The sequence below is a fragment of the Salmo salar genome, chromosome ssa10, assembly GCF_905237065.1.
Source record: "Salmo salar chromosome ssa10, Ssal_v3.1, whole genome shotgun sequence".
NCBI classification, from domain to species: Eukaryota; Metazoa; Chordata; class Actinopteri; order Salmoniformes; family Salmonidae; genus Salmo; species Salmo salar.
This window is the reverse complement of record NC_059451.1, coordinates 73,835,270-73,859,416: the sequence shown is the minus strand read 5'-3', so window position 1 is coordinate 73,859,416 and position 24,147 is coordinate 73,835,270. Positions and strand designations below refer to the sequence as shown.

General features: G+C 42.0%; 4 protein-coding genes across 6 annotated transcripts; 3 read left to right on the top strand and 1 right to left on the bottom strand.

Moving 5' to 3' along the window:
* Positions 1-304: 304 nt before the first annotated feature.
* Positions 305-9,845, bottom strand: LOC106561087 (G/T mismatch-specific thymine DNA glycosylase). 3 transcript variants are annotated; one of them, XM_014124710.2, is made up of 11 exons: positions 9,711-9,845; positions 9,357-9,427; positions 8,349-8,665; positions 7,762-7,961; positions 7,451-7,520; positions 7,023-7,158; positions 6,744-6,826; positions 6,536-6,630; positions 6,098-6,272; positions 971-1,096; positions 305-774 (listed from the first exon to the last, which is right to left on the bottom strand). In XM_014124710.2, exons 2-11 carry the CDS (start codon positions 9,410-9,412, stop codon positions 629-631), a joined length of 1,404 nt encoding a protein of 467 aa, XP_013980185.1. In that variant the 5' UTR covers positions 9,413-9,427; positions 9,711-9,845; the 3' UTR covers positions 305-628. The 3 variants fall into 3 exon arrangements, with proteins under 3 accessions (XP_013980185.1, XP_013980186.1, XP_013980187.1); XM_014124711.2 differs by having other exon boundaries at positions 8,349-8,572; XM_014124712.2 differs by lacking the exon at positions 9,357-9,427 and having other exon boundaries at positions 8,349-8,572; positions 9,711-9,832.
* An 860-nt stretch (positions 9,846-10,705) lies between these two features.
* uqcc6 (ubiquinol-cytochrome c reductase complex assembly factor 6) lies at positions 10,706-11,786 on the top strand. The gene is made up of 2 exons (XM_014124713.2): positions 10,706-10,836; positions 11,026-11,786. The coding sequence occupies exons 1-2, from the start codon at positions 10,729-10,731 to the stop codon at positions 11,125-11,127; spliced, it is 210 nt and encodes a 69-aa protein (XP_013980188.1). The 5' UTR covers positions 10,706-10,728; the 3' UTR covers positions 11,128-11,786.
* An 83-nt stretch (positions 11,787-11,869) lies between these two features.
* Positions 11,870-14,008, top strand: efcab10 (EF-hand calcium binding domain 10). The gene is made up of 4 exons (XM_045688080.1): positions 11,870-12,147; positions 12,798-12,962; positions 13,214-13,304; positions 13,435-14,008. The coding sequence occupies exons 1-4, from the start codon at positions 12,045-12,047 to the stop codon at positions 13,478-13,480; spliced, it is 405 nt and encodes a 134-aa protein (XP_045544036.1). The 5' UTR covers positions 11,870-12,044; the 3' UTR covers positions 13,481-14,008.
* Positions 13,883-24,059, top strand: LOC106561086 (sorting and assembly machinery component 50 homolog A). Its single transcript, XM_014124709.2, has 15 exons — positions 13,883-14,053; positions 16,801-16,911; positions 17,060-17,161; positions 17,265-17,352; positions 17,494-17,600; positions 17,872-18,002; positions 18,140-18,227; positions 18,479-18,607; positions 19,137-19,208; positions 19,331-19,417; positions 19,640-19,710; positions 21,066-21,133; positions 21,216-21,362; positions 23,300-23,441; positions 23,696-24,059. The coding sequence occupies exons 1-15, from the start codon at positions 14,033-14,035 to the stop codon at positions 23,739-23,741; spliced, it is 1,410 nt and encodes a 469-aa protein (XP_013980184.1). The 5' UTR covers positions 13,883-14,032; the 3' UTR covers positions 23,742-24,059.
* Positions 24,060-24,147: the final 88 nt, after the last annotated feature.

Sequence of the window (24,147 nt, the reverse complement as noted above, 5' to 3'; positions counted from 1 at the left end):
GGAACTGCTGGCAAGGTGGCCGTGAATCCAGAAGATCGAAATTAGGGTCATGTTCATTAGGGCACACAATACAACCAAAAAAAATAACACAACATTTCAGTTCATCCCCATTCTTCTGTTTTCTTCAAAGCTTTCCGCAGTTGAAGTCACTAAACAGAAAACGTAAGCAAACGGTGAGGTAACTATCTGAATATTTAAACAAAAGAAACATTTGTTTTCGTTTCCCGTTGCAATACGTGTTGATACGGTGTGCCCTAATGTGTCATGAACAATGTACATCAATAAGTTCTGCGATCACACAAAATAACTGTCTGTCAGTTTTACAACTGATTTAATATCTCGGTAATAACAAACTTGAAAATTCCAGAGCACAATTACACCAAGTGAGATATACGACAAAATCCCATTCTTTAAAAATATAAAAATAAGACACTGGACACATGCTGTATGAAATGCAATAAATAGTTACAAAATTAAGAAAAAAAATGGCCTGTGTTTTAAAGAGGATTTGAAAATGGGAGTCCAGTCAAGATGGGCCATTTCCCCTCCGTCTTCCTTCTAGTGTAACGCATGCATTATGATGCCTCAGAAAAGGTATGACCCAATGACTCTTCTTGTGGGACCTTCTTCAAAAGGTTTCTGCTCCCAACTGAGGTTGAGGTACATTGCTACTGTTACAGCTAATGTCCGGTATCTGGTCCGCAAACGACTGTGTCATCCACTGGTCGTATGGCATGTGGCTCATTGCTGTAGCTTGGTCCTTACTGGGCATTGCTGAAAGAAGCAAAAAAAAAAGAGAATAGAATAATGTTAATTACATATCTCATTTTAGATTAACAAACTTAAAACCTGTATGACGAGTGGTGCTAACTTGTCTCATCTTTAGGGTCGACTTTTCAATCAGCCTCAGATGGCCCAGGTTAACTAACGAAAGTAAAAAACAAGCACTCTGGTCTTCAGAAACTCTCACCTGTCTCTTTGGTGGAGGAAATGTTGCAGTAGCTGGTGCTTTGCTTTGCATCCTGGCGCGCCCCACCGCAGTTCTCGTACTCAGGATCCACCTGCTCTTCCTTGATGGCCATCCTCTTAGCGTCCTCTGTAGCGCAGTGATACAGGAAATACAAGGTTACTCGTCTTCAACACTCTGAACTGCCTTGACAAACGAATGACATTCATTTATCCTTTGCATGTACACCAAATGATTGAATAGAATTTGCGTAACATGAAGGGTAGGATTATTATCATATCAGTCATATTCATTATGCTAGGGTGTCCACCCACTGTGCCCAGAGTGGGTGAAAACATGCTTTGGTGATGAAATTTCACTTCCTTATGTTAGAAAATACATTTCAGCAAGACAAATGATTATTCATGTTCTGAATCGTTCAGTGGGATCTTTCTCTAACATATAATTAACATTATATCTAAAAAGATGGACTTTGTAAGATAATAGATCCGATAATAAGTACCGAAGCTCTGACATAGCCATGAAGGTTTTTCAGAACTTTTGAGGATTTTACAATTTGTGGTCGTTGTCTCAAGTTGTTTCCGTGGGTCGCAAAAAGTAAAATTAGCATGACATGAGCTGAATTAATGTAAAAGGCTTTTGAAAATAAGCTTGGTATACACTCAATGCTCCGTTAACATTTAACAAAGATATGCTTGTTTTTGTGAGAATTCCTTGAAAAAGAACAACAATTTCAAAATTAATATGAAAAATGTATACTAAAATATGAAAAAAACTACATGTCATGTCTCAAAATCCTACCTCTCTATTGTTTTATGTCCTGCGGATTCAAGAAGAAACATGAGTTCAACGGGAAAGTGAGCCTGTCAGGTAGCCAGTCGCCTTAATTCTTGCACAGAATCCAGCGTAGCTGACGCGATGCAACTTTCCAGATTTTATTTTTAACACTTTTTCCACTGCCATGGATTTAGTCACCCTAATTCTGACCATATTACAAGGGTAAACACTCCAACAACTTTTGAACCGTTTATGATAGAGACCTGATGTTTGGACCATTGTTTTTCTTTGAGGGTTATCTACACAATTAACATATGTTACCCATTGTTCAAAATATGTGTTTTTGATTGGACACCCTACTTATCAATGACATTATAGTCAGTGTATATAGTGCCTTCAGAAAGTACTCACACCCCTTGACTTTTCCCACATTTTGATGTGTTACAGCCTGAATTTAAAATGGATTGAATTGAGATTGTGTCACTGGCCTACACACAATATCCCATAATGTCAGTGGAATTATGTTTTCAGAATTTTTAACAAATTAATATTTTTTTTTATAGATTATATGTCTTGAGTCCATAAGTATTCAACCCCTTTTATGGCAAGCCTAAATACATTCAGGTGTAAAAATTGGCTTAACAAGTCACATAAGTTGCATGGACTCACTCTGTGTGCAATAATAGTGTTTAACATGAATTTTAATTGACTACCTCATCTCATCACATGTAAGGTCTCAGTCAAGCAGCGAATTTCAAAACACAGACCAGGGAGGTTTTCCAATACCTCGCAAAGAAGGGCACCTATTGGTAGATGGTAAAGGGGGAAAAAAAGCAGAAATTGAATATCCCTTTGAGCATGGTGAAGTTATGAATTACACTTTGGATGGTGTATCAATACACCCAGTCACTACAAAGATACAGGTGTCCTTCTTAAGTCAGTTGCCGGAAAGGAAAGTAACCGAGTAGGGAAATTTACCACGAGGCCAATGGTGTCTTTAAAACAGTTACAGAATTTAATGGCTGTGATAGGAGAAAACTGAAGATGGATCAACAACATTGTAGTTACTCCACAATACTGACCTAAATTACAGAGTGAAAAGGGGCCTCCTGAGTGGCGCAGCGGTATAAGAGGCGTCACTACAGACCCTGGTTTGTTCCCAGGCTGTGCCACAACCAGCCGTGATTGGGAGTCCCATAGGGCAGCACACAATAGGCCCAGCGTCATCCGGGTTAGGGGAGGGTTTGGCCGGGGGGGGGTAGGCCTTCATTGTAAATAAGAATTTGTCCTTAACTGACTTGATGACAAGATGGCGCTGATAGACATGGTAGCTCTGCTTCTAGCTCCTAAGCAACTTTGCAGTATTTAGTGTTTTTGTGTGTTATTTCTTACATTATTAGCCCAAGAAGTTTGTGTTGTCACATACAGTCGGAAAGAACTTTTGGATATCAGAGCGGTGGTAACTCCCCAGCAATACAACAAGGACAACAACTTTCCCGAATTGGATCCTTTGTTCGTAACCCCCCCCAGGGTAATTTAACTTATCCCAGAGGCTGCTCCAAGATGCCGCAGGCGGAGAAGAGGTATTCTGAGTGGACTTCTAGTCAGACTCAGGAGACGTGCACACCATCCACCGCTTCAGAGTATATTACTCGCTAATCTTCAGTCTCTGGACAATAATGTAGACGAGCTCAGGGCGAGGATCTCCTTCCAGAGAGACATCAGGGACTGTAACATACTCTCACGGAATCATGGCTCTCTCCGGATATACTGTCCCCGTCCATACAGGCAGCTGGGTTCTCAGTACATTGCGCAGACAGGAATAAATAACTCTCTGAGAGTTGAGTCCATTTTGCGCCTCCCTTCCTATAGGCAGAAACTCAAACAGGAAGTGCCCGTGCTAAGGTCTATTCAACGCTGGTCGGACCAATCAGAATCCATGCTTCAAGATAGTTTTGATCACGAGGACTGGGATATGTTCAGAGAATAACATCGATGCATACACTGACACGTGTATTGCAGATGTTGTTCTCACTGTGACTATTAAAACCTACCCAAACCAGAAACCGTGGATAGATGACAGCATTCACGCAAAACTGAAAGTGCAAACCACTGCATTTAACCATGGCAAGGTGACTGGGAATTTATTTTATCTTTATTTAACTAGGCAAGTCAATATGGTTGAATAAAAACAGTGTAGTTATTCCCTCCGTAAAACAATTTAACAGGCAAAACATCAGTACAGAGACAAAGTGGAGTCGCAATTCAAAAGCTCAGACACAAAACGTATGTGGCAGGGTCTACAGACAATCACGGATTACAGAGGGAACATCAGCCATGTCGCAGACACTGACATCTTGCTCCCGGACAAGCTAAACACCTCCTTCGCCCGCTTTAAGGATAACACAGTGCCACCGACGCGGACCGCTCCCAAGGACTGCGGGCTCTCGTTCTCCCAGGCTGACATGAGTAAGACATTTAAATGTGTTAACCCTCGCAAGGCTGCCAGCCCAGACAGCATCCCTAGCAGCATCCTCAGAGACAGCGCAGACCAGCTGGCTGGAGTGTTTACGGACATATTCAATCTCACCCTATCCCAGTCTGCTGTCCCCACTTGCTTCAATATGGCCAACATTGTTCCAGTACCCAAGAAAGCAAAGGTAACTGAACTAAATGAATATCGCCCTGTAGCACTCACTTCTGTCATCATGAAGTGCTTTGAGAGGCTAGTTAAGGATCATGTCACCTCTACCTTACACCCTAGACCAACTTCTATTTGCATACAGCCCCAATAGATCCACAGATGATGCAATTGCCATTGCACTGCACACCTCCCTATCCCATGTGGATAAGAGTAATACCTATGTAAGAATCCTGTTCATTGACTATTGCTCATCATTCAACACCATAGTACCCTCCAAGCTCATTAAGCTCAGGGCCCTGGGTCTGAACCCCACCCTGTGCAACTGGGTCCTGGACTTCTTGACGGGCCGACCCCAGGTGGTGAAGCTAGGAAACAACACCTCCACTTTGCTGATCCTCAACACACGGGCCCCACAAGGGTGCGTGCTCAACCCCCTCCTGTACTCCCTGTTCACCCATGACTGCGTGGCCACGCATGCCTCCAACTCAATCATCAAGTTTGCAGACGACACAACAGTAGTAGGCCTGATTACCAACAATGACGAGACAGCCTACAGGGAGGAGGTGAGGGCCCTGGCGGAGTGGTGCCTCTGCTGCAGAGGATAATTTTATTAGAGTTAACTGCACTTGTAGCCCAAATAAATGCTTTTGAGTTCAAGGAACAGACACCATCTCAACATCAATTGTTCAGAGCAGACCTCGTAAATCAGGCCTTCATGGTCGAATTGCTTCAAAGAAACCACTAATAAAGGACACCAATAAGAAGAAGAGGCTAGCTTGGGCCAAGAAACACGAGCAATGGACATTAGACTGGTGAAATTCTGTCCTTTGGTCTGATGAGTCCAAATTTGAGATTTTGGGTTCCAACCGCTGTGTCTTTGAGAGGCAGAGTAGGTTAACGGATGATCTCCGCATGTGTGGTTCCCACCGTGAAGCATGGAGGAGGAGGTGTGATGGTGTTTTGCTGGTGACACTGTTAGTGATTCATTTAGAATTCAAGGTACACTTAACCAGCATGGCTACCACAGCATTCTGCAGCAATACGCCATTCCATCTGGTTTGCGCTTAGTGGGACAATCATTTGTTTTTCAACAGGACAATGACGCAACTCACCTCCAGGCTGTGTAAGGGCTATTTGACCAAGGAGAGTGATGGAGTGATGCATCAAATGACCTGGCCTCCACAATCACCCGACCTCAACCCAATTGAGATGGTTTGGGATGAGTTGGACTTCAAAGTGAAGGAAAAGCAGCCAACAAGTGCTCAGCATATGTGGGAACTCCTTCAAGACTGTTGGAAAAGCATTCCAGGTGAAGCTGGTTGAGAGAATGCCAAGAGTGTGCAAAGCTGTCATCAAGGCAAAGGGTGGCTATATTTTAAATTGTCTAACACTTTTTTGGTTACTACAACGTTCCATATGTGTTATTTCATAGTTTTGATGTCTTCACTATTATTGTACAATGTAGAAATTAGTAAATCTAAAGAAAAACCCTGGAATGAGTAGGTGTGTCCAAACTTTTGACTGGTACTGTATATCTGTAATCCATTTTGAATTCTGCCTGTAACAACAAAAATGTGGAATAAATCAAGGGGTTTGAATACTTTGATGCACTGTATAAGAGATTCAGTATCCGGCTTTCACACGTTCGTTCTGAAATAGCCAAATGAACGAGACTTTGAAGTGTGGCAATGGGAGACTAATTCAGTTACCTTTGGCAAGTCCCAAGTCGAAGTGGTACTCTGTCTCTTGCACCTCACGGGCAACTGGGGCCACACCCTTGATCTTATCCCGTAGCTCCTTCAGCTTGATGTAGAAGTGAACCTTGTCCTGAGCGCGGGGGAACTGGGCACAGCGGGGGCTTGACGAGGGCATCAAGTAGCACACCTGGGGTGTATTTAATGAGTGAAAACGTTCGCAACATTGCAGGTAGGAATGTAATGTGTAGAGCCGACATGACTCACAAACACTAAACTTGATCTACACACGATACATTTCTATCCGAATATTCTACAACACTGCACCCTCTTGAACAGACCCCAAAACAACGGTAGGGACAGCCAATTAGAGGAACAGCCAATCAGAGAATGGCTACAAACACCAAGATACAAACATTTGCGACTTCTTTCTATTTTGGTAAAACTACTTACCGTTTCGGTTTCTGGGATTGTGTACGGCTGTAAGCCGAACTCGAGTTTCTTTGCCTTCACGCCAAAGATCTCTTTGCTGAAAATTTCGTAAATACCTGCCAAAGAAGAGCAATGCAATGAATATCATTTTTAATAGTAAGTTAACTGTAAAAGACAGCATAAAAAAATATACAATTCTAATTACTGATATCCTCTAAAATGTTCTCACATTTTCCATTGAAAGCTGCAATTAGTGGCTTGTATTTCTTCAGCTTCTCCACCAATTGATGGCCTCCTTCACGAAACTCTTTGCTGTAGAAATAGCAACAGTTAGCCTAGATAATGAACAGCCAATTTACCATGATGACAATTCTAAACTAAAGAGATAACACATCATGCAAATTCGTTTTATTACTGTAAATATTATTACTGTGATGGCACATTTAATAACATACATTTGACAATTACTATACATTTGAAAAAAAAAGGGAAAAAAAGGGTTTGACACCTTGAGAGATCTTTGCTTCCTGGCGTTGTCCTCTCCACCATGTTGGTAAAGCCAATGCCATACTTCTCCGGTAGGTTTTGATCATGCATGTGGTTGAGTTGCTCATCAGTGAGACCAGAGAGGAACAGGCATTTCCCTAAGTTCCGAAACAAGAACAAGCTCAGTCACTTTCATCATAATGTTACTAATAACGTGGGTCGTGCTCACTAGGCACGAAACGGAAGAAAGCTGTCTCAAATGAGTTAAGCAGGGAGGTACTATCTGAACTTGTCCAACAGGAACAGCTAGCTTTTGTTTTCCGTTGCACACCATTTTGCTACGGTGTGCCCCAATAAACATGACCCTGATCAAGCAGTCAGAATGTCATATTACAGTATTCTGGATATTTGGAAATAGAAGTGAAAAAAAGAATACTGAGTGAAACGTACAAAAATGATTTCCTGGGTTTGGGTAATGTCGTCCCTTGTAGGCTGACAATAGTCCTGGATTGATACCAATCTGAGAAAGGGATAATACAATACCTTATTATTGCAACATGCTAGAGATAAAAAAAAAAAAAATTGAGAGATTTACACATAATTCATAGCTTTAATCTAATAAACATTTGCGTTTGATCCACGGGCTATCATTTGGGGAAAATGGTACAGATAAAACAAAATGTAGCCAAACTTCACATCAAAAGTCCTACTCGACATTCCCACTCCGAAAATGTCACTCATTAAATGACGTTAAAACTCACTATCAAAATGTCAAGGTTGTGGTCAATAATGTCTGGCAGGGTTTTGGCCATGACCTCATCCACCGACATGCCATTGAAGCGGTTAAGGGTCCTTTTGGCTTTCTTCAGAGCTTCTGCCTGATCGTGTTCCTCCTGCGGTTGGCCCTCCCCAGGCTTCTGTTTGGGAGGCCTACCTCTCTTTCTCTTCCCTGGCATTGGAGCTAAAAGAAAGAAAATTAACACGTTTGAGGGAAATCTGTTTGAGGCGAGGTGCAGAATCGCTTCTCTTGATCACATAATGAGTGCCTATCTGGGAAGCAAGGTGATTTCTAGATCAGTGATCCTGTGCAGTCCGACTGCAATGTAGTCAATCTCAAACATTCCCACTGATTCTGAATGATGCTAGACAAATATAATTGAATTGATTGACCAATTGAATACAGGAACAGCACTGCACGAGGATGGGTCAATTCATGTTAGGGGAAAATGTGTTTACGGTATGTGGAGGAAAGAGAGCACAGAGTGGCAAATCGAGCTGTACAAATATTTACCAAGCAAACATGGTAGGATTGCATGGTTAAGTAGGGGGAGGGGCAGTAACCGCATACCTTGTGATGTATCCACAGGCTGATGATGTTGGACAATTGGCTCTTGATGGCCGAGGAAGTCATGATGGAAGTCCAGCTCTTGGTGGACTGGGAGCTCCTGGTGGACCGACAGCTCTGTCATGACCCGGTCCTCTCTGGATCCCTCCATGTAATGGCCCATATGACCTGTGTTATGGTACTGCATCACATGTTGAGCTTGGGGGTGCTGCTGGGTGGACTGATACCTACAGGTCGAGAAGACAACAGGACAAGAGGCAGACTGGGGTGACACTATCTTCTTTTGTTTTTCTTGGGAGTTGTCCCGAGATGAGACGAAACTGATGACAAACAAATGACGCACAAACGATGGAGAGAGAAAATGAGAAATTGTTCACGCTCCTAGGATCTCAGAATGAGTTTACATCAACCAAGAAAAATAGCGGCCTTCAAAGAATACATGTTTCACACACACACATTGGTTTGACATGTCGTTTCCTGGTCAGAAAAAAACTTATGGCCCTACTTATGGGCCAATCATTTGATATGGATGTGTGCTATTAATGACCATGTATTAATTAAAGGTCTAGGATTACTTTAGTTAAATGTAAATGGACTATCAATGACACGTTGCCTCATACACTGCATCAACAGAGTAACTTTGCATATACACTTCCAATGACCATTTTTTCTTTGCAAATCTTACATTTGATCATGTACCATGTAGAGATGTCTTTGTTTTGTCGGTCTGTTTGTCTGAATTCCCGCCTGCCTGTCAGTCTATACAGGAACATTATTGCCTCTTCATTTTAAAAGTAGTGTTGCAATAAGAAGCATGCTTTTTCTGAATGTGTGTGTGATGACAATTAAGCATAGCCTAGTGTAGGCCTCGACAATAGTAACTGTTTTGTCAGTTGTTACAAAATTATAGTTATTTCATATATGTATTTTGATATAGACTGCACTGACACTCCACAACAATTTTATTTTAAGCAAACCCTCCAACACCAACGCGTTCGGAGGACAACTCACCACTGTTGGAGATAATCCGTAGGAACCGTCAGTGACGTATACTGCTTTTCTTCCATCTTTACGAGGATTTACTTAAATAAATTAATATTCATGTTGCTGTTAGCTACAATGATATGCCTTTACGTTGTAAGTTACCACAGTAGGAGTATTGACAAGCTGTAAGTCTTTAGATTTGGCAAACGGATTGTTATCATAGCACCACAAAGACGTCTGGTGGCAGGAAGGTCTACGGACAACCAACATACATTCTAGCTACACAGTCTACTATACTAAAAAAAAGCTTTCTGGAAAATTGTGAGGAGGGTATATAAACGTGCTACCGTAACTAATAAAATATGTTGTGTAGAGACATACCTGTTATACATATGTTTACAATTCCCTTTTCAGCAAATGCACCGAATGAGGGCGATCAATGCACCCAAAACAAAGACCATTTAGGAACATTGGGGGGATCTGTCTTCAGTTTGTTGGCTTTTTCTTAGCAAAAGTATTTGCATTGTCGCCACCTACTGGGTGGGAGTATGGATCTGGGCTCACATCAACTTGGCTTTTGTGCCATTAACCCATTATATTTAAATGTCGTTTATCTACATAATGTAGGTACATTACGCTTTTGACCAGAATGAAAAAGTCGTTTCAGAATTTCACAACTAAAGATTCCATCTCTCGAAAATGGAACGAGTTAGGTGGCAGTAGCGCGCCACTATTACCCACAGCGGTAACATAACATTCCAAAACAGAAGAAGAAGAAGGCTGTGTTAGCAGGGCTGTTATGTGAAGTGACCTGCCGATGTGCTTCAATGATAAATAGATTTCTGTTGGAAAACAACCCTTTTTCAAACTCGCCTTTTGTCTGTTTCAGAATAGAGCAAGGTAATGTCAATAGCTGGGTGCAAGTGTTTATTTTAGGTGGTATGACTTATGGAGCAAAGACAAAGTATCTACTACTAGCTTGCTAGCTACTTAGCTAGCTAGGTAACGTTGCATATGCTAAGTGACATAGCTAGCTAAGGATTGAGATATATGGTACATAAGAGATTTTGGAGACCTAGAACTACTGTAACAGTATGGCAATGGATCCCTGATAATGTGCCATGTAATGTCAGAAAATCTGGGTTAAACATGTAAACTATGTGTTTCTTGTGGCTGTGATTATTGAAAGTCATTTATGTACCCTACTACAACGCCTTAGCATGTTGTGTTGATTATTCGATGCAATGATGATGTTGGGGTACTGGGTTAGGGTTAGCACAACGCCCACCCACCTGGAACCAATCCAAATCTTCCAGCTTCATGCTAATGACTATCACTATACCACTGTCTGTCTCTCCTCTGTATAGGTAACTGATTGGCCCTCTTGGCTGATGTGAAGATGCCTGCTGGTGTGTCTTGGCCTCGGTACCTGAGGATGTTTGGTGCCAGTGTACTATCTATGTTTGTCGGAGCAGAGGTTGTCCATCAGTACTACAGACCCGATCTGGTAAGCATGGAAACAAACTCCTGTCCATCCCCATTTTGCTTTTTCATTATATGACCACACGTATCGTACTATGAAGGGTCCACATTGTCTTGTGTTTCGCATAATTGCTCATAAGATCATAAATGCATTGCTTGTAATGTTGCTGATACTCCAATGTAATGCATGCACCTTTTTATTTTCCTTTGCCAGACTATTCCAGAAATCCCTCCCAAACCTGGTGAATTGAGGACTGAACTGCTGGGATTTAAAGCTAGAGAAGAGGCTGCTGCCGTTGCTGCCCAAAGACAGTGACCCTTTCAGTAGACTGATTTAATTTTTGTACAGTATCTAACTCTAGAGCAATCCTTGTACATATTGCACATGTTTAAAAACCACAAAGGGACAAATGTAAAATGTGTTATTTGTTATGAAACGAATGAGGTACAAATTGACCTGTGCCAATTCTATTCAAAGTTGCTTCAGGCAATGATGTGTTCACATGGCTGGATGGAGCTTCAGGCTCCTCAGACTATTTAAAAAAAAAAAATATATATATATATATATATATATAATCATTTTAAAAAATGGAACCTTTTAACTAGGCAAGTCAATTAATAACAAATTCTTATTTACATTTAGATCAGGAACCTACAATAGCATTTATGCATTCACTACTGTAAGTCACTCTGATAAGAGCGTCTGCTAAATGACTAAAATGTAAATGTTTATCGAACCTGTTGTCATGGAGAACTCATGAGGTCTTGAGTATAGGACAACTTGCAGAGCAGACACCCCTTTGCTGCTCTTCATGTGAGAGCCATAGCAAAGTGAGCACAAGTTTTAACCATGCCTTCTGATGGATCACTCATATAGATACTGCGCAGACTAGTATGAGTATGTCAGATACTGTATGTATGTAAATGTTCATTGGGTTTTTAACCAACAGATGTGAATAAAATGTTTATTGTGTTTATGCTTTTAATAGACTTTTATGTTGGGTCCACACGCAACAAAAAAATATATATAGTTAAAAATCTGAGTTTCATTATTTATTAATGAATAAACTTTGATATTCTGATAGTTATCATTCTGATTTTGATCATTCAGAGCGCTGGACGAGGAGGAGCGCACAGCTGACCATACTCGCAGACAGCGTCAGACGATTTGGCGTATCCATAGCAACCATAGATAGCAACCAATGTGGCTAGCTACATATACTTTTCAGAAGAATGGCGACACCAAGAGAGCAAGAGGCTGCAGATTATCTTCGGAAACACAAAATTATCGAACTCATGGATAATTTAACAAGCATGCTCTTCTTTTACAGACCAGGTTAGACTTTTTCATTATTTGTTAACATTTTCTTCCCATCTTGTTTGGTGGTTGAAGTAAAACGTAAGCTAGCCTGCTGTGCTAACGCTAACTGCACTGACTGCTTGACTAACGTTAGGAAAGAGGGTCATCATAGTAAACTCCTCACTAGCATCCTCTTTGGCAACATTAGTCATTGAAATCCCCCCCAAATCTCGTGTTTTGCATTCTTTCTTATACTATAGTGTTGCTTTTCATGATCTGTTTCACACTAGTTTGCAAAAGAGAATGGTTGGCCGGGTTAAAGTCAAATCAAATGTTATTTGTCACATGCGCCGAATACAACAGGTGTAGACCTTACAGTGAAATGCTTACTTTACAAGCCCTTAACCAACAATGCTTTGAGAAGTAAACAAAAGAAACCGTTAAGTAAAAAAATAGATAAGTAAAAATAATAAATAAAAGTAACAAATAATTAAACAGCAGCAGTAAAATAACAATAGCGAGGCCATATACAGGGGGTACCGGTACAGAGACAATGTGTGATCTACTGCAAAACAGGAGGATCATTCCTATGACATAGCCTACCTAGCAGGGCAGGCAAAGCTTTGTGGACTATTGACACATGACATACATCTTTTTCCCCATCATTTGTGCTGTTTCTACTACAGAGAGACCAAACGAGTTTCTGATCACACAGCTTGAACAACTGAGAGTATCCAAAATGCGGTCACTGGATTGCCCAAGCCTGTTCAACGACACAAACCTGGATGCCGTTTTGGGCATCTTGGACCCTACCAACCAAGGGCACATCACTTTTGTTCAGTACAAGGAGGGTGAGTCAGAAATGGTCCATTTGATCATTTGCGAGGCAATGGCCGAGAAACAATTTGGAGGGGATAGGACAGTATCAGATAAGTGCATCAAAAACAAGTGGGGGGCATACCAAGGGAATACAGAGGATTCGGCCTATATAAGTCTAAGCCTATAAGTCTAATAATACTATACCACAACCCAATGTTTATGCCTCTCCATCACTCCCAAGGAAACACTCATTCAACATACTATGTATGATTCTGTTTCGCAGCACTAACCACTTTGGGGATTGAGAAATTTAATGAGTGTCCTGAAGGTGTGGCCAAGGACAAGATATCTCAGGAAACCTTCAAGAGAGAGGCGTAAGATCTATGGATCTCTTTTAAGTCAAACATAAGCCAAATATTCATTCAGTGGATAAAATGTTTGTTATTGTGAGATACTGTGTGATGTGATTATCTTTGTCATATTTTTCTATATTTTTCTTTACAGGAAGGAGGGCTTACAGAGAAGCTCAGCAACATTTATATCTAAATAAAATTGGAGATCTCTGTCCCATCACACTGAGTGTGTGATATTGTGACTGACATGTCTATGATGCCTATATGAACTCTTCATAATAATGAAAGTAATGGTCAAATTGGATTAGTTATACAGTCAGATGTGTGTTGTCTGGACCCAGTATGGTCACAGTCTTGAATGCACTGTGTCTCGGCTTGTCCACCATACATCAATGGGCATGCACCCGTTCCAAAAGTCCTACACAAATCCAAGTACATGTTATTATATGTTAGCTAAGCAACGCTTCAGTTTTGAAAATATTCATTTTACTGGCTATCAAGAGGTTTTATGTGTACACTATTGTTTTGTGTTTACAGTAAGCAACTGTTTGCAATTTGTTTACTTTTGCAATATATTGTGAAACGTTGACATCTTGAACACCCCCAGGGTGGATGAAGGGGCGTGGTGTTGGTGGTGTCATGGCGTCCACGAAGCTACAATTTCTCTTGAGCCGAGTGTGAATTAAATGTCCTTTCATTTCTTAAAATAAACACCAACATTTGAAGTACGTTACATTCAAGACTTAATCATGGGCACCGTCCACGCGAGGGTAAGGATAACTGCTTAAAATGCAAAGGGTGAAAGCATGACCTCTGAGTACAGTAGCCGGAATAGCTAGCGTAGTCAGTACGCAAAGCGAAAGGGGTCCATTTGGACAGCTTGCCAACTATGGCAGCTAACGTTAGCTAAACTCCAGAAACACGAACTGTCCATACCTTGTTAGCAAGTGAAGGAAATTAACATGATCAAATGCTGCATAGTTGCAACAACAGCATTGGTGAACGTTGCTCGTGTATCGCGCTCACTACAGCCACTGATCTGAAATAGTGAGGACACAGATAATATGCATGGGGATGCATTAACCATTTGCATTATTAGATGCTTAAAACCACACATTTCCAGTAAATTCAACTAATGACATTTTGAAGAATGTGACTTGTAAATACCAGTCTTGTGGTCAGGTGCCACAAAGAGGGCAGGAAAGAACAGAACAGGTCAGCACGGCTGGTCCTTACATATGTACACGGTGAGCTAACCTTTAATATGCATGTCAATCTCTCCTGGCTCAAAGTAGAGATTGACTTCATCACAACTTGGTTATGTCAGAAGTATTGACATGTTGAGTGCACTGTGCTGTCTGTTTAAACTATTAGCACACAGCTCAGACACCCATGTAATGCATACCCCACAAGACATTCCACCAGAGGTCTCTACAGTCCCCAAGTCCAGAACAGACTATGGGAGGCGCACAGTACTAAGTAGAGCCACGACCACATGGAACTCTATTCCACATCAAGGAACACATGCAAGCAGTAAAATCTGATTACAAAAAACAGATAACAATACACTTTATGGAACAGCGGGCACTGTGAAGAGACACACACACAGACACACACCTGATAACATACCCACTGTACACACGCACACATGGATTTTGTGTTGTAGATCCAGTTGAAGTCGGTAGTTTACATACACTTAGGTTGGAGTCATTAAAATTCATTTTTCAATCACTCCACAAATGTCTTATTAATAACAAACTATAGTTTTGGCAAGTCGGTTAGGACATCTACTTTGTGCATGACACAGGTCATTTTTACAACAATTGTTTACAGATTATTTCACTTATAATTCACTGTATCACAATTCCAGTGGGTCAGAAGTTTACATACACTAAGTTGACTGTGCCTTTAACAGCTTGGAAAATTCCAGAAAATGTCATGGCTTTAGAATCTTCTGAGAGGCTAATTGACATAATTTGAGTCAATTGGAGGTGTACCTGTGGATGTATTTCAAGGCCTACCTTCAAACGCAGTGTCTCTTTGCTTGACATCATGAGAAAATCAGAAGATATCAGCCAAGACCTCAGAAAAAAAATGTTAGACCTCCACAAGTCTGGTTCATCCTTGGGAGCAATTTCCAAACGCCTGAAGGAACCACGTTCATCTGCACAAACAATACTACACCAGTATAAACACCATGGGACCACGCAGTCGTCATACCGCTCAGGAAGGAGACGCGTGTTGTCTCCCAGAGATGAACGTACTTTGGTGCAGAAAGTGCAAATCAATCCCAGAACAACAGCAAAGGACCTTGTGAAGATGCTGGAGGAAACAGGTACAAAAGTATCTATATCCACAGTAAAACGAGTCCTATATCGACATAACCTGAAAGACCGCTCAGCAAGGAAGAAGCCACTTCTCAAAAACCGCCATAAAAAATCCAGACTACGGTTTGCAACTGCACATGGGGACAAAGATCGTACTTTTTGGAGAAATGTCCTCTGGTCTGATGAAACAAAAATAGAACTGTTTGGTCATAATGACTATCGTTATGTTTAGAGGAAAATGGGGGAGGCTTGCAAGCCGAAGAGCACCATCCCAACCGTGAAGAACGGGGGTGGCAGTATCATGTTGTGTGTGGGGGTGCTTTGCTGCAGGAGGGACTGGTGCACTTCACAAAATAGATGCATCATGAGGATGGAAAATTATGTGGATATATTGAACCAACATCTCAAGACATCAGTCAGGAAGTTAAAGCTTGGTCGCAAATGGGTCTTCCAAATGGACAATGACCCCAAGCATACTTCCACAGTTGTGGCAAAATGGCTTAAGGACAACAAAGTCAAGGTATTGGAGTGGCCATGACAAAGCCCTGACCTCAATCCTATAGAAAGTTTGTGGGCAGAACTGAAAAAGTGTGTGCGAGCAAGGAGGCCTACAAACCTGACTCAGTTACACCAGCTCTGTCAGGAGGAATGGGCCAAAATTCACCCAACTTATTGTGGGAAGCTTTTGGAAGGCTATTCAAAATGTTTGACCCAAGTTAAACAATTTAAAGGCAATGCTACCAAATACTAATTGAGTGTATGTAAACTTATGACCCACTGGGAATGTGGTGAAAGAAATACAAGTTTAAATAAATCATTCTCTCTACTATTATTCTGACATTTCACATTCTTAAAATAAAGTGGTGATCCAAACTGACCGAAGACAGGGAACTTTTACTAGGATTAAATGTCAGGAATTGTGAAACACCTTAGCCAATTACATTTAAACTCAGTTTATGTAAACTTCCGACTTCAACTGTATTTGTTAGTAGAGTAGTGGCTTGAGGGCCTCTACTCCATAATAAATAAACATACAAATATTGAGATTAACTAGTACCTTATCATAATGACCAAAACACTACATCCACCTAACTACCTGTTCAGCTAATGAGTTTTGTACAGATAGCTTTAATATTCAAGAAATAGCCTGATAAGTCATCGTATTCATCACTAAACCTGTTGTGTTGCAGAGTCTTGATCCTCTGCCAATGCAGGGACCCGAGCTGGGGTTTCATGCAGATGACATTGAGAGGCCAGATATGGAGCAGGACTCAAAACAAGAGGTCCTTGAAAACAAAGATGTACGTTTTTTGGGGGGGTCACAAAACCGCATTGACTCAAGTTGTGACTTAATCCATAAGAATTTCTGTGTGGTTGAATGTAAAAGTTACCTTTTTATTGTTGGCGGTCAATGCTGATTATAACTCATTTTATATATTTGTCCTGTAGGTCATAGTCCAGCGTGTACACATAGATGGTCTCGGAAGAACCAAGGAGGATTGCTTAACATACGAGATTGCTGATGTCTTCCGTGCCAAGAACTTGATTGATGTGAGTGAACCTATCAGTACAGTACAGACCATGTTTATTCATGTGGAGTCTGTTTTGAGACTGTAGCAAAAGTAGGATTGACTTTGTTTACTGTTTGTTCTAGGTCATGAAGAGAGCCCACGAAGCCAGACAGAAGCTCCTGCGTCTTGGTATCTTCAGACAAGTGGAGGTTGTCATCGATACCTCACGAGGTACAATGATGGGAAAGAAAGGGGATCTATTCTGATCACAGTATCTGTCCAAAATGTAGTATGTTAATTTGGAAGGGACTAAAATGAATGGGCAAGTAGGTAAAGCACTCACGACAACAAGAAAACAATACTTCCTTTCAGGGGTGGATGCTCTGCCTAATGGACTAGATGTGACGTTTGATGTGTCTGAGCTGAGACGCATGACTGGTAGCTATAACACCATGGTTGGAAATAACGAAGGCTGCATGGTGAGAACTCCTGAGTGATGCGCTCTATTCAATGCATCGTTTCAATTCATTCCTCACGTCCTATCGCCTCGCCTCCTTCTCAACCGTATTGGAGGAGAAGGTCCAAGATCTCTCCCCTAGGACCTTCTCCAATGTCATTTGAGAAGGAAGCGAAGAGAGCGGATACCAGGAATTGAGGAAACATTCATTTAGATAGAGCCATAGTGGTGATTACAAGTGCAATTGAGGTACCATCCTCTGTTTTTACTAGTTTACCTGCCTCCTACTTTAGGTTCTTGGTCTCAAGCTGCCCAATGTCTTCGGTTCTGCAGAAAAGCTCACTTTCCAGGTCTCCTACGGCACCAAAGAGACTTCCTATGGGCTGTCGTTCTTCAAGCCCCAACCTGGCCACTTTGAGCGCAAGTATGAGACAAACAAAGCTGCTAATTCCATCATTAGCAATGCTTCAAAAACAGTGAATTGTGTTGTTGTTTATTCTGTATTTCCCTGAGCTCTTTTTGTTTGGTATCAATCTAATTGACTTTCTCTGGCTGTTGCAGTTTCGCTGTCAACTTGTACAAAGTTGCAGGCCAATTTCCATGGAGCTCGCTGAGAGAGACTGATCGCGGCGTCTCCACTGAATTCAGTGTAAAGATAATCTTCCATTAATCTATCATTATTGTACAAGTTCTCATTTGGTATACTCCTGTGCTCTGTGTTACCTCTGGACTCTGTGTGAAATAACCAAGGTGATTGTTTTATTTTTGCTGTTATGCTAACTAATATGAGTAGAACGGAATTTCTCAGCTATTTTTCGATTCAATTTCATCCTACTGGTAATGCTTTTGCAAATGCTTGATCCTCTCGGGTTTCTCCCTTTATGTTTTGCATACAAACAGTTCCCTCTCTGGAAGACAAACCACACCCTGAAGTGGGAGGGTGTGTGGCGAGAGCTGGGCTGTCTGGAGCGTACCGCATCGTTTGCAGTCCGGGAGGAGAGTGGCCACTCCCTCAAGTCATCACTCTCGGTACCGGGACTTCAGTTCCGCTTCACAATCTCCACACAACTACCTTTAGTACCAGCAATAAAACATTAAAATATATATTTAATCAGGAAAATCCCATTGAGACCCAGTGTCTCATTTTCAAGGGAGACCTGGCCAAGAAGGCAGCAACAATCAATACATTGCAGAATTAAAAACATACAAGATACAAACAATTCAACAACATGATCCAGCCTTTAAAAAAGCATTTACACTCCTCTGTAACAGAGTCTCCCATCAAAATGTTTAATTCATTCAGTGACACTAACATATCTAGATTAAGCATGGATTGTAGACCATTCCATGCCTCTGGTGCACAAGATGAGAAGGCAGTCTTGCCTAATCGTGATAATACATTTGGACTCGAATCCTATTTTGAGGTCTGTACACTTAACTTGGGTTTTTGTGTAAATCTTGCTTTGATGTTGTCAAAATCTCAAGTTAGGATTTGACCCACTGAGACATTTGAGACAATACTTTTCATCAACATGTCTCCTCTCCTTTGTAATCACAGCACTCCATGGTCATCGACACCAGAAACTCGGCAATCCTTCCCAGGAGTGGGGCCTTGCTGAAGATCAACCAGGTGTGTAGGTTTACATTACCTGACTCTGTGTTGCAGCCAGTAATGATTTCCTATTTAAACCATTTCCCAAACCATTTTGAACCGACAACACATTCAGCCGATGCATTGTTGTGGTTTTGCAGGAGTTGGCTGGATACACTGGAGGAGATGCCAGCTTCTTGAAGGAGGACTTTGAGATCCAGTTTAACAGACGTCTCTTCTGGGACTCGGTGAGAACCTGAATTGTTTTTATTTATCAGGAAGAAATTTGCATGTGAACTTGCGCTACACACATGGATCTATAGTTGGAATAGTAATAATCACCTTTACAGTAAACACAAGTTATAACTAACAGCTTGTTGATGGAGGGTTGAAAAGTGGTTGTGGACAGGTTGGGATAAAAGAGCAAGTGGGAGAGCACTTTTGTTGAGACCTCTTCCTCTATCTTCCAGGTCCTGTCTGCATCTCTCTGGGGGGGATGCCTCCTGCCGATTGGAGATAAGCCAACTTGCATTGCTGACAGGTAAGACAATACTCTCTATTCCACAATACGGTCACTGAAAAGCTGGGGTGTGTGAGAAAAAAATGATGTATTTACCTGATTTGTTTGATATTAATAGTTAGCAATTAATACGTAATGAATAGGAAGACATTTCTGTCCTGCTAATGCTGTGTTTTTATGGTCTCCGCTCTAGTTCCCTGCAGCTAATCTGGGCGTATGGTCACTAGAGATGACTTGAGCTGACAAATGAGTTAAAGACTGCATTGCGTAGACAAGAATGTGTTTTACTAGGGATAGCTTAGGAGTAGAACAATCCCTCATTGTCTCAAAATCATTCTTGCATCTGGGAAACTAAGCCAGGGTGGGGTTAAGACAACCACCCTGTGCAGATAATGACCGGATGAACCCAGAGTGGCTTATGATGCCCCCAATCTGCATGAAGGGGGTGGAACCAACCATGACTGAGCAGTGTTAGTGTCAGCTATATATAGTACTCTGCATTTGCGCAAAGGTTATGCTACTCAGTTGACTAGTTTCATTATTGCAATAATTAATCAATATTAAATATAAACGATTGTTTGAGGAAATGACAGTCTCTGTCAGTATGAATTTCCACGGCAGGTGTCAAACATAGCCCGCGAGACGATTTTAATTTGGCCTGCCACGTTATCTGTATACCATCTTGTTTCTTGACCCTTCAATGGTTTTCTACCTGCAACTGCTCGGCACCCGACCGCAAGGCGCTACAGAGGATAGTGCGTACGGCCCAGTTCATCACTGGGGCCGAGCTCCCTGCCATCCTGGACCTCTATACTAGGCAGTGTCAGAGGAAGCCCCTAAAAATTGTCAGACTCCAGCCACCCAAGTCATAGACTGTTCTCTCTTCTAGCGCCCGGCAAGCTGCACTGATGCACCAAGTCTGGGAACCAACAGGACCCTGAACAGCTTCTACCCCCAAGCCATAAGACAGCTAAATAGTTTGTCCAAGTAGCTATTGGTTAACTATTTAACTATCTGCATTGACCCGTTTTGAAATAACTCTTTTGACTCATCACATACGCTGCTGTTACTGTTTCTTATCTATCCTGTTGCCTAGTCACTTTACCCCTACCTATATATACACGGTATCTACCTCAATTATCTCATACCCCTGCACATCAACTCGGTACTGGTACCCCGTGTATATAGCCAAGTTACCATTACTCATTGTTTATTTATTCCTTGGGTTATTATTTTTCTATTATTTCTCTCTTTTCCCCTCTTTGCATTGTGGGAAGGGCCCGTAAGTAAGCATTTCACTGTTAGTCTACACCTGTTGTTGACGAAGCATGTGACAAATACAATTTGATTAGATTTTTGACCTATTCGTCTCTTAGGTTCTATCTCGGTGGTCCTACTAGCGTCAGGGGCTTCAGTATGTACAGCATCGGCCCTCAGAGTGAAGGTGAGATGTTATCCATTTCAATAAGGTCCGATTTAGGTTACATTCTCACATCACACGTGTGGTTTTATTGTTGGTATGACAGGTGACTACCTGGGAGGTGAGGTGTATTGGGCTGGAGCCGTCCACCTGTATAGTCCGCTGCCCTTCCATCCAGGCAAAGGGGGATTCGGAGACCTCTTCAGGACCCACTTCTTCCTCAATGCCGGGAACCTGTGTAACCTCAACTATGGTGGGTGTTTAAAGATGTAATTCACCCCACAATCAATGTTGTTCAAATACATCAGTATGAGAAATCTGCAGGACTCAATCAGCATTATATTGGAAGGAGTGGCACCACCTAGTAATAAGCAGCATTTTTTTTTTTTATAAGCAAATCAAATGTTATTTGTCACATGCGCCAAATACAACAGGTGTAGACCTTACCATGAAATGATTACTTACAAGCCCTTAACCAACAATGCAGTTCAAGAAATAGAGTTAATACAATATCTCGTAAAAAGAATAATCTAAAAGTAACACAAGAAATGTACATAACAATAACGAGGCATTATTCAGGGGGTACCGAGTCAATGTACAGGTTAATCGAGGTAATTTGTAAAGTGACTATGCATAGATAGTAAACAGCGAGTAGCTGTAAATAGTCCGGGTGGCCATTTGATTAGTTTAGTTGTTAAGCAGTCTTATGGCTTGGGGGTAGAAGCTGTTAAGGAACCTTTTGGTCCTAGACTTGGCGCTCTGGTACCGCTTTCCTTCCTCTAGCACCGCCTTGTATATAGGTCCTGGAGGTCAGGAAGCTTGGCCCCAGTGATGTACTGGGCCGTACGCACTACCCTCTGTAGCGCCTTCCGGTCAGAGGCCGAGCAGTTGCCATACCAGACGGTGATGCAACCGGTCAGGAAGCTCTCGATGGTGCAGCTGTAGAACTTTTTGAGGATCTGGGGACCCATGCCAAATCTTCTCAGTCAACTGAGGGGGAAAAGGTGTTGTTCCCTCTTCATGACTGTCTTGGTGTGTTTGGACCATGATAGTTTGTTGGTGATGTGGACACCAAGGAAATTGAAACTCTCGATCTGTTCCACTTCAGTCCCATTGATGTTAATAGTGGCCTGTTTGGCCCTCCTTTTCCTATAGTCCACGATCAGCTACTTTGTCTTGCTCAGAGGTTGTTGTCCCGGCACCACGCTGCCAGGTCTCTGACCTCCTCCCTGTAGGCTGTCTCATCGTTGCCGGTGATCAGGCCACCACTGTTGTCGTCAGCAAACTTAATGATGGTGTTGGAGTCGTGCTTGGCCACACAGTCGTGGGTGAACAGGGAGTACAGGAGGGGACTAAGCACGCACCCCTGAGGGGCCCCAGTGTTGAGGATCAGCGTGGCAGATGTGTTGTTGCCTACCCTTACCACCTGGGGGCGGCCTGTCAGGAAGTCCAGGATCCAGTTGCAGAGGGAGGTGTATAGTCCCAGGGTCCTTAGCTTAGTGATGAGCTTTGTGGTCACTATGGTGATAGCTAACTTCCCCGCTTGCTAGAAATGAAAGTTGATTGCACAATGGTCTGTTCTGCGACTTTATACAGAGAAAGAGAATCCTCTGTGTTTTTCAGTCCTCTAGCTTAGTGGTTCCCATACTGGGGCGCGCTCCCTAGGGCAACTCAGTTCGGCTTTCAACCTACTCTTAAAAGTTGTCGCAGTAGATTGCACAATGTGCAATTTCGAGATTGGGTAGTGTTCAGTTGTTCTCTGGTCATGTCAGTCATTGCATACCTTAGAGAGCTACTTATAACTTGTCAGAAATGTCCAGATCAAAATGTTTTTTCAGCTATGTTTTTTTTTTAGCCCATAGATTGTAATGTTTGAGTCACTCATATCACATGAATACACATTAGACATAGATAGAATTGCAAAACAATTTGCTTTAAAACCACAAAATATTCTCTGCACCTCAAGACAAAATGTGTAGAATTGTGGGAAATTAGCTTTAAACCTGCAAAATGTTCTCTCTGCCAACAAGAGGGATGTGAACAGGTTGCATCATGAACAGTGCTTGTGCCCATAGAAATAGACGTGGCGCAGGGGGGTTGTGGGATGTTCCTCAATGCTGGAAGGGGAGCCTGAGTGAAAAAGTTTGGGAACCACTGCTCTAGGTTTACTCAGGCTGTGTTTTCCTGTAGGTGACGGGCCTCAAGCACACCTGAGGAAACTGGCAGAGTGTATCCGCTGGTCTTACGGAGCGGGAATTGTGCTGCGACTCGGAAACATCGCCCGGCTGGAGCTCAACTATTGCATTCCCATGGGCGTCCAGAGTGGAGACAGGTAGCCTTAATATCTGCCCATTCTGTTGTCAAACCATGACATGATAGTATATAGATGAGCAGTACACTTTTATGCCTGATTCAAACTATAAGGCCGACTCGAACCGTGTTGTCCTTTCCAGCATGGTTTCAGCAACTACGGTGGATGCATAACCAGGCCAGCCCAGTACAGCTCAGCTTTGATCAGTTTGGCTCAATATTGTGAAAAGGGTATTGAGTTACTGTTAAAAATAACACTTAAGTCTTTTTGTTTAGGATATGCGACGGGTTTCAGTTTGGAGCTGGAATCCGATTCCTGTGATGTCTTGCTGAATTGAGTTGTGGACTACAGGAGTTTGTTTAATTGGTTTTAGTAAGTGAGACGTCGTGACCCTTGCAACACACCCAAGGTTTCTGGGAATGCAATGGAACCTACAACCAAACTATTGTATAATGGACGAGGCAACAATGGAGGTTTTCCTCCAGTACTAATGAATGACTGGAGCCACCGGTGCTCAAGATGTGGAAGCCAAAAGTGACATATCAGCCATGAGTGCCCTTATCATGAGTCAAATAATGTGGTCTGGATTATTATGCTCGGTAATAAATTATGTACCCCTCTACAGGTATTCAAAAACCACACTAGTATGCGTCTTTCTATGGCATTGACCTAGCTTCCGGGTGATTTTGCATGGCATGGATTTGTGGTTAGTGCATTGAAACACAAC

Bases quoted from the DNA above. Each gene is read 5' to 3' on its own strand.
- LOC106561087 (XM_014124710.2), bottom strand. From the start codon at position 9,412: ATGGAAGAAAAGCAGTATACGTCACTGACGGTTCCTACGGATTATCTC. The intron at 7,962-8,348 runs GTATGCGGTTAC...TCTTTCTTTTAG, and splicing joins GCCTGTGGATACATCACAAG to CTCCAATGCCAGGGAAGAGA. The intron at 7,159-7,450 runs GTACGTTTCACT...TTCGGAACTTAG, and splicing joins AAACCCAGGAAATCATTTTT to GGAAATGCCTGTTCCTCTCT.
- LOC106561086 (XM_014124709.2), top strand. From the start codon at position 14,033: ATGGGCACCGTCCACGCGAGG. The intron at 14,054-16,800 runs GTAAGGATAACT...GTTGTGTTGCAG, and splicing joins TGGGCACCGTCCACGCGAGG to AGTCTTGATCCTCTGCCAAT. The intron at 17,601-17,871 runs GTGAGAACTCCT...CTCCTACTTTAG, and splicing joins GAAATAACGAAGGCTGCATG to GTTCTTGGTCTCAAGCTGCC.
- efcab10 (XM_045688080.1), top strand. From the start codon at position 12,045: ATGGCGACACCAAGAGAGCAAGAGGCTGCAGATTATCTTCGGAAACAC. The intron at 12,148-12,797 runs GTTAGACTTTTT...TTTCTACTACAG, and splicing joins GCTCTTCTTTTACAGACCAG to AGAGACCAAACGAGTTTCTG. The intron at 13,305-13,434 runs GTAAGATCTATG...TTTTCTTTACAG, and splicing joins GAAACCTTCAAGAGAGAGGC to GAAGGAGGGCTTACAGAGAA.
- uqcc6 (XM_014124713.2), top strand. From the start codon at position 10,729: ATGCCTGCTGGTGTGTCTTGGCCTCGGTACCTGAGGATGTTTGGTGCC. The intron at 10,837-11,025 runs GTAAGCATGGAA...TTCCTTTGCCAG, and splicing joins AGTACTACAGACCCGATCTG to ACTATTCCAGAAATCCCTCC.